Raw genomic sequence first — 11,718 nt, 5'->3', positions numbered from 1 at the left:
TGGGGTCCCTGCAGCAGGGGTTCGGCACAGAGCCACCCGGGAGGGACATGTCCTGCGGCAATGCTGCCATCACCTCCTTGCTTGCCCGGCTGCAGCATGGTTAAACGTGAACCCGGCTGCCCTGAGGACCTTTGGCCAGCCTGAACTTCAGCTAGGCCCTGAAGCCCGGCAGTAAGAGACACTGACGTATCTCCGTGCCACTCTCCCCGGGATGATCCCGGGAGCCCGGGGCCAGCTCTGCCTGGCCCCAGCAGCCCTGCTGCGGTGCCGGAGCAGCCCAGGCTTGCTTCTGCCTCGCTCTGCCCTGGCTGACCCGAAACCCCAGGATTTCACACTCTCGTAATCCCCTGCAGCCAATTCTGCTTCCCAGGTCGCGAGCAGAGCACATTGGGGCTGGGCAGAGCAAATCCCCCCCGAGTTCCCCCCCAGCTCCCCATCCTTGGGTCCCCCAGCTCCAGGGTGCTGAGCGGGGGCCAGGGAGCTGCTTGGGGGAACAGGGCTGCTCTCTCTCATTTCCGCCGCACAGCGGGTTACCCGCGAACGCGGCCTCCCATGCTGCTTTCCCACGCAGTTTCAGTTTGGGGTTTTTATTTTGCTTTTGAAGCTCTTGAGCATCCCTCCACCCCATCTGCCTCGGAGCAGCACGGGGGCCGGCACCGAGAGCGGCGTTCGAGCACCGGCCGAGGGGACGGGGAGGCCGAGCCCCGAGAGGCCGAGGTGTGCCACCCGGGACGTGCCGCGGACGGAGCGGGGAGAGCGGGGAGCGCCCCGCTGGTCTCCAGCCAGCGTCGGGGCTGTCTGCCGTGACCCCGGGGGGAGGCAAAGCCGGCCCACGGCGGATGGGAGGGGAGGGCTCAACGGGGAGCGGGCGCTGCCCAGGCGACTGGCGGGGAGAGGCGGAGGTGGCCCCGGGGGAGCGGCCCGACCCCACGCGGGAGCGACCCGGCCCCGCGGGGATGGGCGGCAGGACCGCGGCGCCGCCGCCGCTGTACCCTGCCCGGGACGCCCCGGCGGGGCGAGCTATATTTGCATAACCCCACCCCTCCAGTAGATTTGCATAACCGCATCCCCTATGGTTGCATGCCCTCGCCCCGTGGATCTCCTTGTTTGGCGGGTCTCGCCCCGCCCCGCTCTCCGATTGGCGGCCGCCCGCGCCGCGCCCCGCCCCCGGGTATAAGAACGACGGGCGGAGGGGGCGGGCGCGCAGAGGCGGTCGGCGCGGCTGGCGGGGACGGGCGGCGGAGCCGCTCCCGCCCCTCCCGCCATGAGCAGCGGCGGCAGCAGCACGGCGGGCCCCGCGGCGCGGCTGTGCCGCCTGGAGCGGGGGCCGGACGGCTACGGCTTCCACCTGCACGGCGAGAAGGGCAAGCCGGGCCAGTTCATCCGGCTGGTGGAGGCGGGCTCGCCGGCCGAGCGCTCGGGGCTGCGGGCCGGGGACCGGCTGCTGGAGGTGGACGGCGAGAACGTGGAGCGGGAGAGCCATCAGCAGGTGGTGGAGCGCATCCGCGCCGCCGCCGGTGCCGTCAGCCTCCTCGTCGTGGACCCGCTGGCCGACGAGCAGCTGCAGAAGCGGGGCGGGCCGGGGACCGAGCCCCCCGTGGGCGGCGGGCAGGCGGCCCCGGAGCCGGCGGAGCCCCCGGCGCGGGAGCCCAGCGGCGGCCAGCGGGTAAATGGGCGGCCGGGGGGGAGCTCGGGAGCTGGAAAGTTTTTTGGGGGTCGGGGGGGAGGCGGGTGGGGACTTCCCGGGACCGGCCCCGGTCGTCGCCTTCCAGCCGAGCGAGCGGGAGCGGCAGCCGTCGCGTCTGCCCCGGCCTCCCCCGGGCGCCCCGTGTGGTTTCGCTCTCGGTTGTTTTTCGGTTTGCTTTAAACACCGTTCCCTAGGAGCACTGGGGCCCGCCCTGCTGCTTTTCCTTTTCGATTGTAATTTTTTTTTTTTTTTTGTCTCCTTAACACTTTTCTCTACCAGCCTTGCTGGGTGACGAGCGGAGGCAGGCGGGCACAGGGGACGGTTTGGAACCGTAAACCGAGCAGCCCGTCGTGTCTTGGAGCCCTTTGGCCCGTCCTTGTGCTGCAGGGCCGGTAAAACAGAGCGAGAAAAAGCAACAGGCAGCGAGGGCGGTGGTGAGCTTCGACGTGCAGTGTTAACCGCTCCGAAATACAACAAAAAAAGCTGTAGCAGAGGGTATTTTTTGGGGGGGTTGTGACCGCAGGTGTGGGCGGCAGTCACTCGTGCCCTGAAGTGTGTCCGATCTCTGCTGTGGAGCAGAGATGCCGCAGCCCTTCCCAAACCAGGGGGACCGATCCTGTCGGTCAGGTCTCCGTGTACAGATACTAAGTACAGACACTTACTAATTCAGGAATGTTGCCCTGAAGCGGCACGTGGGAACTAGCGGTTGCACAAACAAAGCGATGTAGAAAGGTGAGAATTGAGAAATAGCTGACCTTTCCTGCCCGGAGCCGTTCCTAAGAAACACTCTAGGCTGCCGGAGGTAATACTGCTTTTTATTTACCCAGCAAAAACACATTTGTTGTTACAACAGAGATGTTGATAGTCTTCCTGGGAAGCAGGCTCTTGGTGTCCCTGGGGTGAGGGACCTTCTGGGGAGCTCTTATGACCGGCTCCCAAAGATCAGCTGGGAAGGGTTGGTGCTGTGGGGCCTTCCCAGTGCTGGTGCTGAGCCCTAGGCAGACTTTGATGCCTCATGAGCTGTTGTCACGCAGGGTTTTGCTGAGGATCAGGTGTTTTTATTGGTTGTGTCTCCTGTTGGACTTTAGCCTCTTGCCGGCTGCCCCTGGTCGGACTGATCCATTGCAGGGCACCGGTCTCACCCCTGCCTGGCTAAAGCACCGCTCCGGCACCTCCTCGATGGGCTTGTTCAGGTGGGAACAACCAGGCTCTGTCCCTGTCACTGTGCCACATGCTGTCCCCTGTGGCATCCCTGGTCCCTTGGGTCTGGCCCTGTGCCGGGCTGCAGTGCTGCCCTGCGTGGGGGGGAGCGTGCCTGCCCTCCCGTATGTCGCAGTGGCAACGCTCCCTCGAGGCCAGCGAGACCGTCTGTGCTGTGCTTTCTTCTCCCAGATCTCTCCATAAGCTGGGAAAAATAAAGGGGATGTAGTTAATGCAGCTCAGGTGAGTCCCCTGCCAGGCTTGGGGGGCTGCGGGTGTGCAGTCCCCAAGGGGGGATGGAGCCCTGACATGCTGCGGGGTGGCTGCCTGCTCGCAGGAGCTGTGCTGGCCGGAGCGATGCAAAGGGCCAGGGAAGCTGGAGATGCCCCACAAACTTTGGGGGGGGAGGCATCCCTGGCTGGAGATGCCCCACGGTCTTGGGGTGCAGGCTCGGGGTGTGCCCCGTGCAGAGTTACCGCAGGCGGTTTCTCTGTTGCGGGAGCAGGAAGCGGGTGACATGGGGTGACATTGCTGCACAGCCCCGGACGGTTTCTCAACAGGTAGCAGGAAATCTTGTGGCTGGGGGCAGGGCCCGGTGCCTGGGGCAGGAAAACGAAGGCAAGTGGGTTTGGAGACATCGCCCCATCTGGGCGCCCACCGAGCAGGGTGGGAAGATGCCGAGCCAGAGCTGGCAGAATGGGATTTCTCTCTGGTGAGCTGGGAACACACTGGTGTGCCTGTTCTCTGGTCGCTGGTGGGCAGCCGGTGCCTGCTGCCCCGTCCCCAGGCAGCCCTGTCTCAGCCCCATGGGTTGGTGGGATTCCCCCAGGATCGCTGCGGTGGGGAGCCTGTGTCAGAGTCCTGTTTGCTTTATGGGATGGACTTGCCTTTATTTGCTTACCGAGCCTGGAGACACTCACTGCTGTGAGAGCCGGCCGGCAGCACCCACACCCTGCCTGGGGCTGAGCGAGGGTTTAACACCTCCCTCCTTTGGGCAGGATCCAACCTCTCTCTCCAAACCCTGCTGGGTCCTGCATGGTCAGGACACCCCTGTGGCTCCCAGTGCTGGGCATGGGCTGAGGAGGTTTTGGGGGGGGTTGTCATGGGCTCCCTTCTCATTCCTATAAAACCCTGGGCATGCAAATCCTCCTTGATGCTGGGGTGGAGGTTTTGAGCCTCTGTGGAGGCACCTGTGGCGCTGATCCGTGCATCCCCCTTCTGTGGCGCTGAGCCAGCAAGGTGACAGTTTTACACCCGGGGCCGGCCCCGCACCCTGGGGACTGTCCCCAGCGCTGGGCTGGGAGCCGTGACAGCTCATCCTCCCCCCGCCTGCGTTTCCGGAGCCTTCGACTGCTTGGGAGTGTCTTGAGAAAGTTTCATGCAAACTGCACGGCGTTAGCGAAGCAGCACTGGCAGCTGCCAGCCCAGCGCCCTGGCACAGGCTAGGGCTGCTTTTACCAGGGCATGGCTTTTGCTACCAGCCCCGGGCTTCCCTCTTGCAAATTTAGTGCTAAATTAGAGCTCTCCCTGCCAGCAATGCTCATCCCTCCTTGTAAAAGCTGGGTGAGCCTCCCAGGGCTGAGTTTCGGGGTATAACAGGGAGCAGATCCTCCTCCCCCCCCATTTGGGAGCATTGCACTGGGGGTAGCTGGTGTCTAATTAGGAAATGAATTAAATTTCCTCTCAAGGCAGCTGCATGAAAAGCAGCTCCAGTCAAACGGGACGTGACGGGGATGCTGCGAGGAGGCTGCTTTGCATCCCCTTTGTATGAAGCCCGAATGTGTGCGCCAGATTTCGGGACCCGTGTGAATTTGCTGGCCCAGGCGTCCTCAGAGCTGTTGTGTTTCTCTTTGAGTAACTGGGAATGCTGCTGCCGACGGGCTTGTTGCTGCTTGTAGGGCTGTGGGGAGTTTCCTGGGACTTGGGGCTTCAAAAGCTGTCCTGAAATTGTTTTTGGAGGGCTGGGAACTGGGGAGCGGGTTCTGGCACACCATGCGATTGGGGTCCCCATGTCCCTGGGGCTGCTGGTCCTGCCAAGTGGCCGAAGGTGCTGGGGAAGGATGATCTGGTATGCTCCTGGAAGGAGAAGGGTCCAGATGTGCCCCAAGTCCTGTTCCAGGGCAGGAAGAGGGATGCGATGCCGCTGAGCTCCGAATCCCAAGTGGGCATATCTGTGGGCAGGAGATGTCCCTGTGCCACCCCTGGGTACAGCGGAGAGGGGTGGCATGGGATGTCCATGCTGGGGGCTGAGTCTGGCTTCCCCCACCGCCCTCCCCGCCGGAGGTTGTAATTGCTCGTAACGAGGCTCTACCCGCTAATCCGTGCCCAAGCACGGCGGGAGGGCTGCTGGCGTTGGAGGAGAGGACGCAAAAGCTTATAGAAATTAGGGGCATTTCCGTTTTCCTGCTCTCCAGCTCCTGGCCCCGCAGCCATGGGGCTTCTCCGCATCCCAGGTGTTGACCCCAGACCCTCTCACCTCGGGTCCCTTCTGGCCAGGGGGGACTTTGGGGCTGGAGGGATGCCCAGTGGATGGGCAGGATACGGCTGCTGGAGAATCAGATGCATTTATATTTTTCTCTCAGGGATGCAGAACCGTGGCTGCCCGCCGGGTTTCTGCTGGCACGAGGGATTTGGGGAGAGCGAAGGCAGCCTGGCACGCTGGGCTGGAGGAGCTGCCAGCCACTGGTGGGGGGATGCTGGGGGGCCAGGTCACGGCTCGGCCAGGCTGCCCTTGTACTGGGTGCTCCTGCCTTTGCCGGCCGCCTTTGAGGGCTTGGTGCCTCCCTCGCTGCCATGACCTGTCCCCTTGCCCCAGCGCATCTGTCCATCCTGCAGGGCTATCCCCCCCCCACCCCTAAATTCGTGGCCCCAGTGTCTCGGAGAGCCTGAGCTGCCCAGGCTTTGTTGGTATGGGTGGGAGCAAAGTCCTCCCCCCTCCTTCTCACCCGGGAGCGCTGCCAGCACCGCTTGCCGGGTGCTCCCTCCGGCTTTGTCCTGAGCTATCGGCGTGGAGCAACCTCGTGGCGCTGCCAAGGGCACCGGGAGCATGGGTGCTTGCAGAGCCCAAACCCCCTTCCCGGGGCCGGCCCAGGGCAGGGACCCAGGGAGGTGCTGCCTTCTTCCAGGCTCCACCAGCTCCTGCTTTTTGGCCTTGTTTTGGGTCTTCTTTGTCCCCCACCCTCGCTGGGGATTGCTGCCTGGGTGGAAGGTGCAGTCACCACAGCCTGGGCACCCCATGAACCTGCTGCCACCCAGGCATGGGGACCGGGGCAGAGCCCGTAGCCCAACCGCCTGGCACGCAGGGACCGAGGGGTGGCCGGGGCGAAGTCGAGGTGTCACAATCTTCCACCCAGCCAGGGAACCCGCTGCCGGTCTGCGGGGGAGACACCACCAGCTCCCCAAGGTGCAGCCGGGCTCTTGCACCAGACATCGCCCAGCCGAGCCGTGGGTGGAGCGGGTCCTGCGTGACTGCCAGCGCTGCGGCATCCCGGGCTCACCTTCACTCCCCGGCAGACCCGGTTGGGTGCTTGTTTGCGCCTTCCTTCCCGGGGCGTTGGCGAGCGGTACCGGGGCGGCAGCCAGCCTTGACCCTGCAGGAAGGCGTTGTGCAAGAGGATGGGGTTTTATCACAGGGTTGGGCTTAGCGATTGCAAACGCGTCACCCTGGCCCATGCGGGACCCTGTTGCCACTGCAGCTCTGCCAGACGTGGGGTGCCAGCACCCCAGGGACCAGGCTTTCCTGGCAGGGTGCAAAGGGGATTTCATAGCGAGAAGCGAGTGTGCTCTACAGGGGGTAAAGAGCAGCACGGTGCAGGTGTGGAAGGGGAAATTCCTGCAGTGCATGTCCCTGGTGATGCTATGGGTACCAAAGGAGAACAAACAATCTGAGAAGATAAAATAAATATTAAACTCCCTGGTCAGGAATATTTCAAGAGCTCAAGCGTGGCTTGGCTGCTGGGACAGCCCTACCAAAGCCCAGGAGCTGGTGGTCAAGGCAGGATCAAACCATTTTATATATAAATATGTAGAAGTGGTGTTTCAGTGCTGGGGTTGGAGCAGTTCTGACAGCACTGCATGCAGGCAGCTGGTTCGAGTCGCCTGGTTCCTCCGATGCTTCCGGGACATCCTGCTCCCCGCAGGGCGAGCAAAAGCAGCTCCTATTTGCCAGGCTCCTGGGGATGCTCCTGCTTCTCCCTGCTGCTTACATTGTGGGGAACTGTGCTCTTAGAGGGCTGATGGGGGACCAGGTGTGGGGCTGTGGCTGTCCCAGTCATGTTCCCTGGCTCCGGGTGCTGGCGGATCCACAGGTCAGGGTGAAACTGGGCGCAGACGAGCTGGGTGTTGCCTCCTGGAGATGTGAACTTCCCACCTTGCGCCGCCCCAGTTGAGCTGGTTTCTCTTCTGCAATCACAGAGGGTCATGCGGGAGCATTGGGGCACCTCGGCATTGGGGCTGCTCTGTCTGGATCCCAGCTGCCTGCCCAAGCTCCATGTGCCCCTTCCCTGCTGGCAATGGCTGCGGGGTGCTTTGGATTGGGGGGTCCCGCTGGTCCCGTGGCTCGGGTTTGCTGTGGAGGGGGGCTGCAGCTTGCAAGGGAGTGATGGAGGGGACCTGTGCTGGAGACTGAGACTTCTCCAGTAGCAAAGGCTTCCCGGGTGGGATGGGGGTGCTTCCCAGCAGCCTGGGCTGTGTTTCCTCCTCCCCCTTCACATGGCAGTTGCAATCCTGACCCCAAAAGGAAGAGCGTTGTCTGGGGACACCCATAATAACGTGTTTCTTTAATGTTTTGCTGCAATTAGTGTGCTCTGCACCCAGTTAATTAAGTAGAGCCTGGGTTTATAGGGTGTTTTGGCACCCTGTGTCCCAACTCAAGGCATCTGTGGGTGCAGGTGGCCACCCGAGGATTGTGTTCCTGCCACCCAAGCAGGTGTCTGGTGGTCCCAGTGCTGTCCCTGGGTGTTGGGGGGGTCCGGGAGCAGCTTTCCCACAGGCTCTCCCCGTTGCAGGAGGAACTGCGGCCCCGGCTCTGCTGCATGAAGAAGGGTCCCAATGGCTACGGCTTCAACCTGCACAGCGACAAGAGCCGCCCAGGGCAGTACGTGCGTGCCATCGACCCCGATTCACCGGCTGAGGCGGCGGGGCTGGCCCCCCAGGACCGCATCATCGAGGTATGCTGGGGCAGGGGGGCTGCTGGCGGGCTGGGGCATCTCCCCAAAAAACTCAGTGCTCCCTCGCATCCCGGTGCCCGGGAGGGAGCCGCCCTTTGCCGGGATGGTGCGCGGCATCCCCGGTGCCGGCGGTGACTCACGGTGCAGCCACCTGACCCGCACCGGCCTGGCCGTCCCCACCCAGGGGTGCAGCCGAGTGGGTGGCGGGGAGCAGCACCGCGGAGGGCTGGGGCTGAGCACTAATTAGCTGGCTGCACGTGAAGCGGCGGTAGCACCGTCCTCTGCTCCGAGCAGGAGTGTCCCTGGGCTGTCCCTAGGGTGGGGCAGGATGAGGACAAGGTGCACGATGGCCCCTAAGCCCTGCTGCCGGCTGTGACCAGGGTGGGGATGGGGACAGGGTTTGGACCAGGCAGGATGGTGACCCACGAGGGCAAGGACCAGCTGAGCTCCGACCCCGCTGCTCACCAGGGCAGGGGGCTGCTGCCTCTTTGCCCCAAAAGCTTTGGGGGTCTCCAGGGACCGTGCCCTGGCACAAGGGCTTTGTGCCTCACCCGTGCTGCCCATCTTCTGCGCCAGCCCTGGGTCTGCGCGCTGCTGGACGCTCCCTGCCAGCTTTGCCCGTACGATCCCGTGCTAATCACTCAGAGGAAAATCTGCTTTTAATGAGGTTTTGCTGGCTTCACCGCTAATCCCCGCAAGGCTGTGGATACCTGCAGGGGCTGTGGGGTGGCCGTGCTGGGGCTGTGACTGGTACCAAGGCTGGTACCCGGCCCCTCCGTGGGGCTCCCGAGGGACGGATGTCCCCTGGCCCTGGCAGTGACATCGTGCCGTGCCCGCAGGTGAACGGGGTGTGCATGGAGGGCAAGCAGCATGCCGATGTGGTGGCAGCCATCAAGGCGGGCGGTGATGAGACCAGGCTGCTGGTGGTGGATGTCCTCACGGATGAGTTCTTCAAGAAGTGCAAGGTGGTGCCCTCGGAGGAGCACCTGGCAGGTGGGCTGGGGGCTGTGCTGCAGGGAAGGGGGTTTGTGCCACCTCTGCCGGCTCTGTGTCACCTTGTCACCAAGCATGGGGGTGCTGGGGGAGTCCCCGAGCCCTGGGAGGTGGAGGTCTCATCACCCTGGGGCCAAGCAGGGTCACCCGGCTTTGGCACCTTCCTGGCCCGGCTGCGGGCCCCGTGCCAGGGTGGTGAGGCTGATGTGGGCTCTGTGGGAAGGCAGGTTTATGGCCCCGGGTTGCACTTTGGCAGGGTTTATGGTTTGGGGAGCGAGCAGGCAGCAGCTGTTCTTTGCTCTCCTCTGCAGCCTCGGCTCAGCCGTGGCCCCCTCCCTGCTGTCACGGTGGTCCCTGGGAGGATGGGGGGGTCTCACTGGGCTCCATGTTGTGGCTGTCATCATGGGGATGTACCCGGTGCCCAGCAGCATCCCCTCATGCTGTGGGGCTGGCTGCAAGGGGTGGGTTAAAAAAATTTGGGACCTGGCTAGACTGTGGGTGGGTGAGTGGTGGCCACGTGCAGCCTTTGCTGGGCACTGCTGTGCCCGTAGGCAAGGGGGCAGAGCAAACACATCCTCACCCAGCACCTGTGTCCTCACCCTGCAGGTCCCTTGCCAGAACCAGTTGCCAATGGTGATCTAGGGAAGGTAAGAGAGCCTCATCTTGCTTTTAATCCCATCTGTGCCAGTCTACAGCCAGGAACTGTGCCTGTTTAGGTGTCCCCTCTGCCCATGGGTGGGTGATGCCACCAGGGACTACAGTGCTCCCAGGCTGCCACACAAGAGTAGGTGCCACTGGGAAGGGGACTGGGAGCTGGTGCCCCCCAGGAAGGGGGTTGCTTGTGGGGCTGTGTGTCATGAAGGTGGCTGCAATGCCTGCCTTCCTCCTCTTCCTCCTCCATCCTCATGATGCTGCAGGGCTGAGACACCTTGTGCTGCTGCAGGGAAGTAGCATCCAGCCCTGCAGCCGTCCTCCTCCTCCTGCTAAAGCTGGGGCAGTCAGGCTGGGGTGTAATCCTTCCTCGCCCCGGATGGGCAGCGCTGGAGGTATTTATGAGCCTGGAGCTCGCAGGGGATTATGTGTGGGGAGGGCAGATTTCATGGCCCCCTGGGTGGGACTCACAACTCCAGGGGCCGTTCCCAAACCTCAGGGCTGGAGCTGCCCTGCTCACGTTTGCTCCCTGCTCCCCCCCAGGAAGATGAAAATGGTGGAGACTCACAGTCCAACTCAGTGTCCGAGAGCCCGTCCAGTCCCGGGCTGCTGGCTGTGTCCCCCGATTCTGGAGAGACCCACAGCGAGGTAAGGCTGGGGATGCTGGCGGGGAGGCAGTGGCTGGAAAGCGGGGTCTGGGCTGAGCCCCCACTGTGGGGCTGTCCCGGGGGGGCACAGCGGGGCTGATGCAGCCTCTCCCCCCCAGCCTGACATGCAGGAGGGTGACAAGCGCCATTCAGCATCCGGCTCCCTCCTCGACCTTGACATCCCGCTGGCCGTGGCCAAGGAACGGGCACACCAGAAGCGTACCAGCAAGCGGGCACCCCAGATGGACTGGAGCAAGAAAAATGAACTGTTCAGCAACCTGTGAAGGCCCCAGGGCAGGGGTGAGGGTCCGCTGCCCGCCCCCCCAGCCTTGCACCCACCTCTCCTGCATCCCCCTCCTCCCTGCCACAGGGTCCCAGCGGGGATGCAGGGCTGCTCCCCACCACCTTGACCTGAGCAATGGGGCTCAGTGGCCAGCAAGCATCCCTGCAGCAGGGTCCTGGGTGGTAGTTTTAGGCTAGAGAGAGCTGGGGGGGGGTGCCCCCTCCCGTGAGTCCATCCCCAGGGTGCTCCTCCAGACCAGCCTTGAAGCCCTGTGCACCCTGGTAGGCACAAGCAGGGGTTCAGGGAGGGGGAGTCAAGGATTTGGGGTGGCCTGATGCCCAACACTTCTGATCCCCGCTGTTCCCTGGTTCTTCCCCCACCCCAAACCCCATCTCCATTTGAGCCCCCCCCCCGCCCAAATTGCCCTTTAACTGCAAAACCTGAGGCTTTTAGTGACTTTTAGCAAACCCCATCTGCCCAGCCACTGACCACAGTTATTCCTCCCTGGGGTGTTTGACCCCTGCCTGGCAAGCTCCGTCCATGATGACCCTGTCCCTTTGTCCTCCAGCTGCAAGGAGGGACATGGGTGCCCAGCACGGTGGGGAGCCCCCAGCACTCTGCCCCTGGGGCTATTTTGGGAGAGGAGAGGGTGTCTGGAGCCAGTGCAGCAAGCAATAATCATCTCCTTTGCTCCCACTCACTCCTGGAGACAGAGCCCATTAGGGTTTGAATCTGACACTGTTTAATTTAAAGGCTTCTCAATAGACTCTTTTTTTTTTTTTCTGAAATAAGAGTTTTCCAATCACACTGTTTTATTTTTTTTTAAATGTATTTTGTGGAAATTCTTCCTGTGGATGTTTTGTTTCCATGTATTGCGATCGGGTGTTGTCGTACTGTCGAGCTCAAGACAAATTCTGTTTACTGGAATAAACCTTCCTGACTTCACGTGTCCGGTTTAAGGCTAAATCCTTCTAAAGCATGAGGGTGTGCGGGGGCTCATCAGGGGCTCGCTGAGCCGCGAGGGCTGGGGAAAGAGGCAGGTAATGCTCCCAGTGGTGGGGGACACTAGGGCTGGTTTGGGTGCCCCTC

The 11,718-nt window shown here is 62.8% G+C and overlaps 1 protein-coding gene across 2 annotated transcripts; it reads left to right on the top strand.

Annotated features, from left to right (window-relative positions):
• The first annotated feature begins 1,190 nt into the window (after window positions 1-1,190).
• Window positions 1,191-11,574, top strand: NHERF1 (NHERF family PDZ scaffold protein 1). 2 transcript variants are annotated; one of them, XM_069799127.1, is made up of 6 exons: window positions 1,191-1,666; window positions 7,894-8,055; window positions 8,895-9,048; window positions 9,655-9,695; window positions 10,243-10,347; window positions 10,466-11,574. In XM_069799127.1, exons 1-6 carry the CDS (start codon window positions 1,265-1,267, stop codon window positions 10,628-10,630), a joined length of 1,029 nt encoding a protein of 342 aa, XP_069655228.1. In that variant the 5' UTR covers window positions 1,191-1,264; the 3' UTR covers window positions 10,631-11,574. The 2 variants fall into 2 exon arrangements, with proteins under 2 accessions (XP_069655228.1, XP_069655229.1); XM_069799128.1 differs by having other exon boundaries at window positions 9,655-9,696; window positions 10,250-10,347.
• Window positions 11,575-11,718: the final 144 nt, after the last annotated feature.

The sequence above is a fragment of the Haliaeetus albicilla genome, chromosome 12, assembly GCF_947461875.1.
Source record: "Haliaeetus albicilla chromosome 12, bHalAlb1.1, whole genome shotgun sequence".
NCBI lineage: Eukaryota > Metazoa > Chordata > Aves > Accipitriformes > Accipitridae > Haliaeetus > Haliaeetus albicilla.
This window is presented reverse-complemented; position numbering and strand designations above follow the sequence as displayed.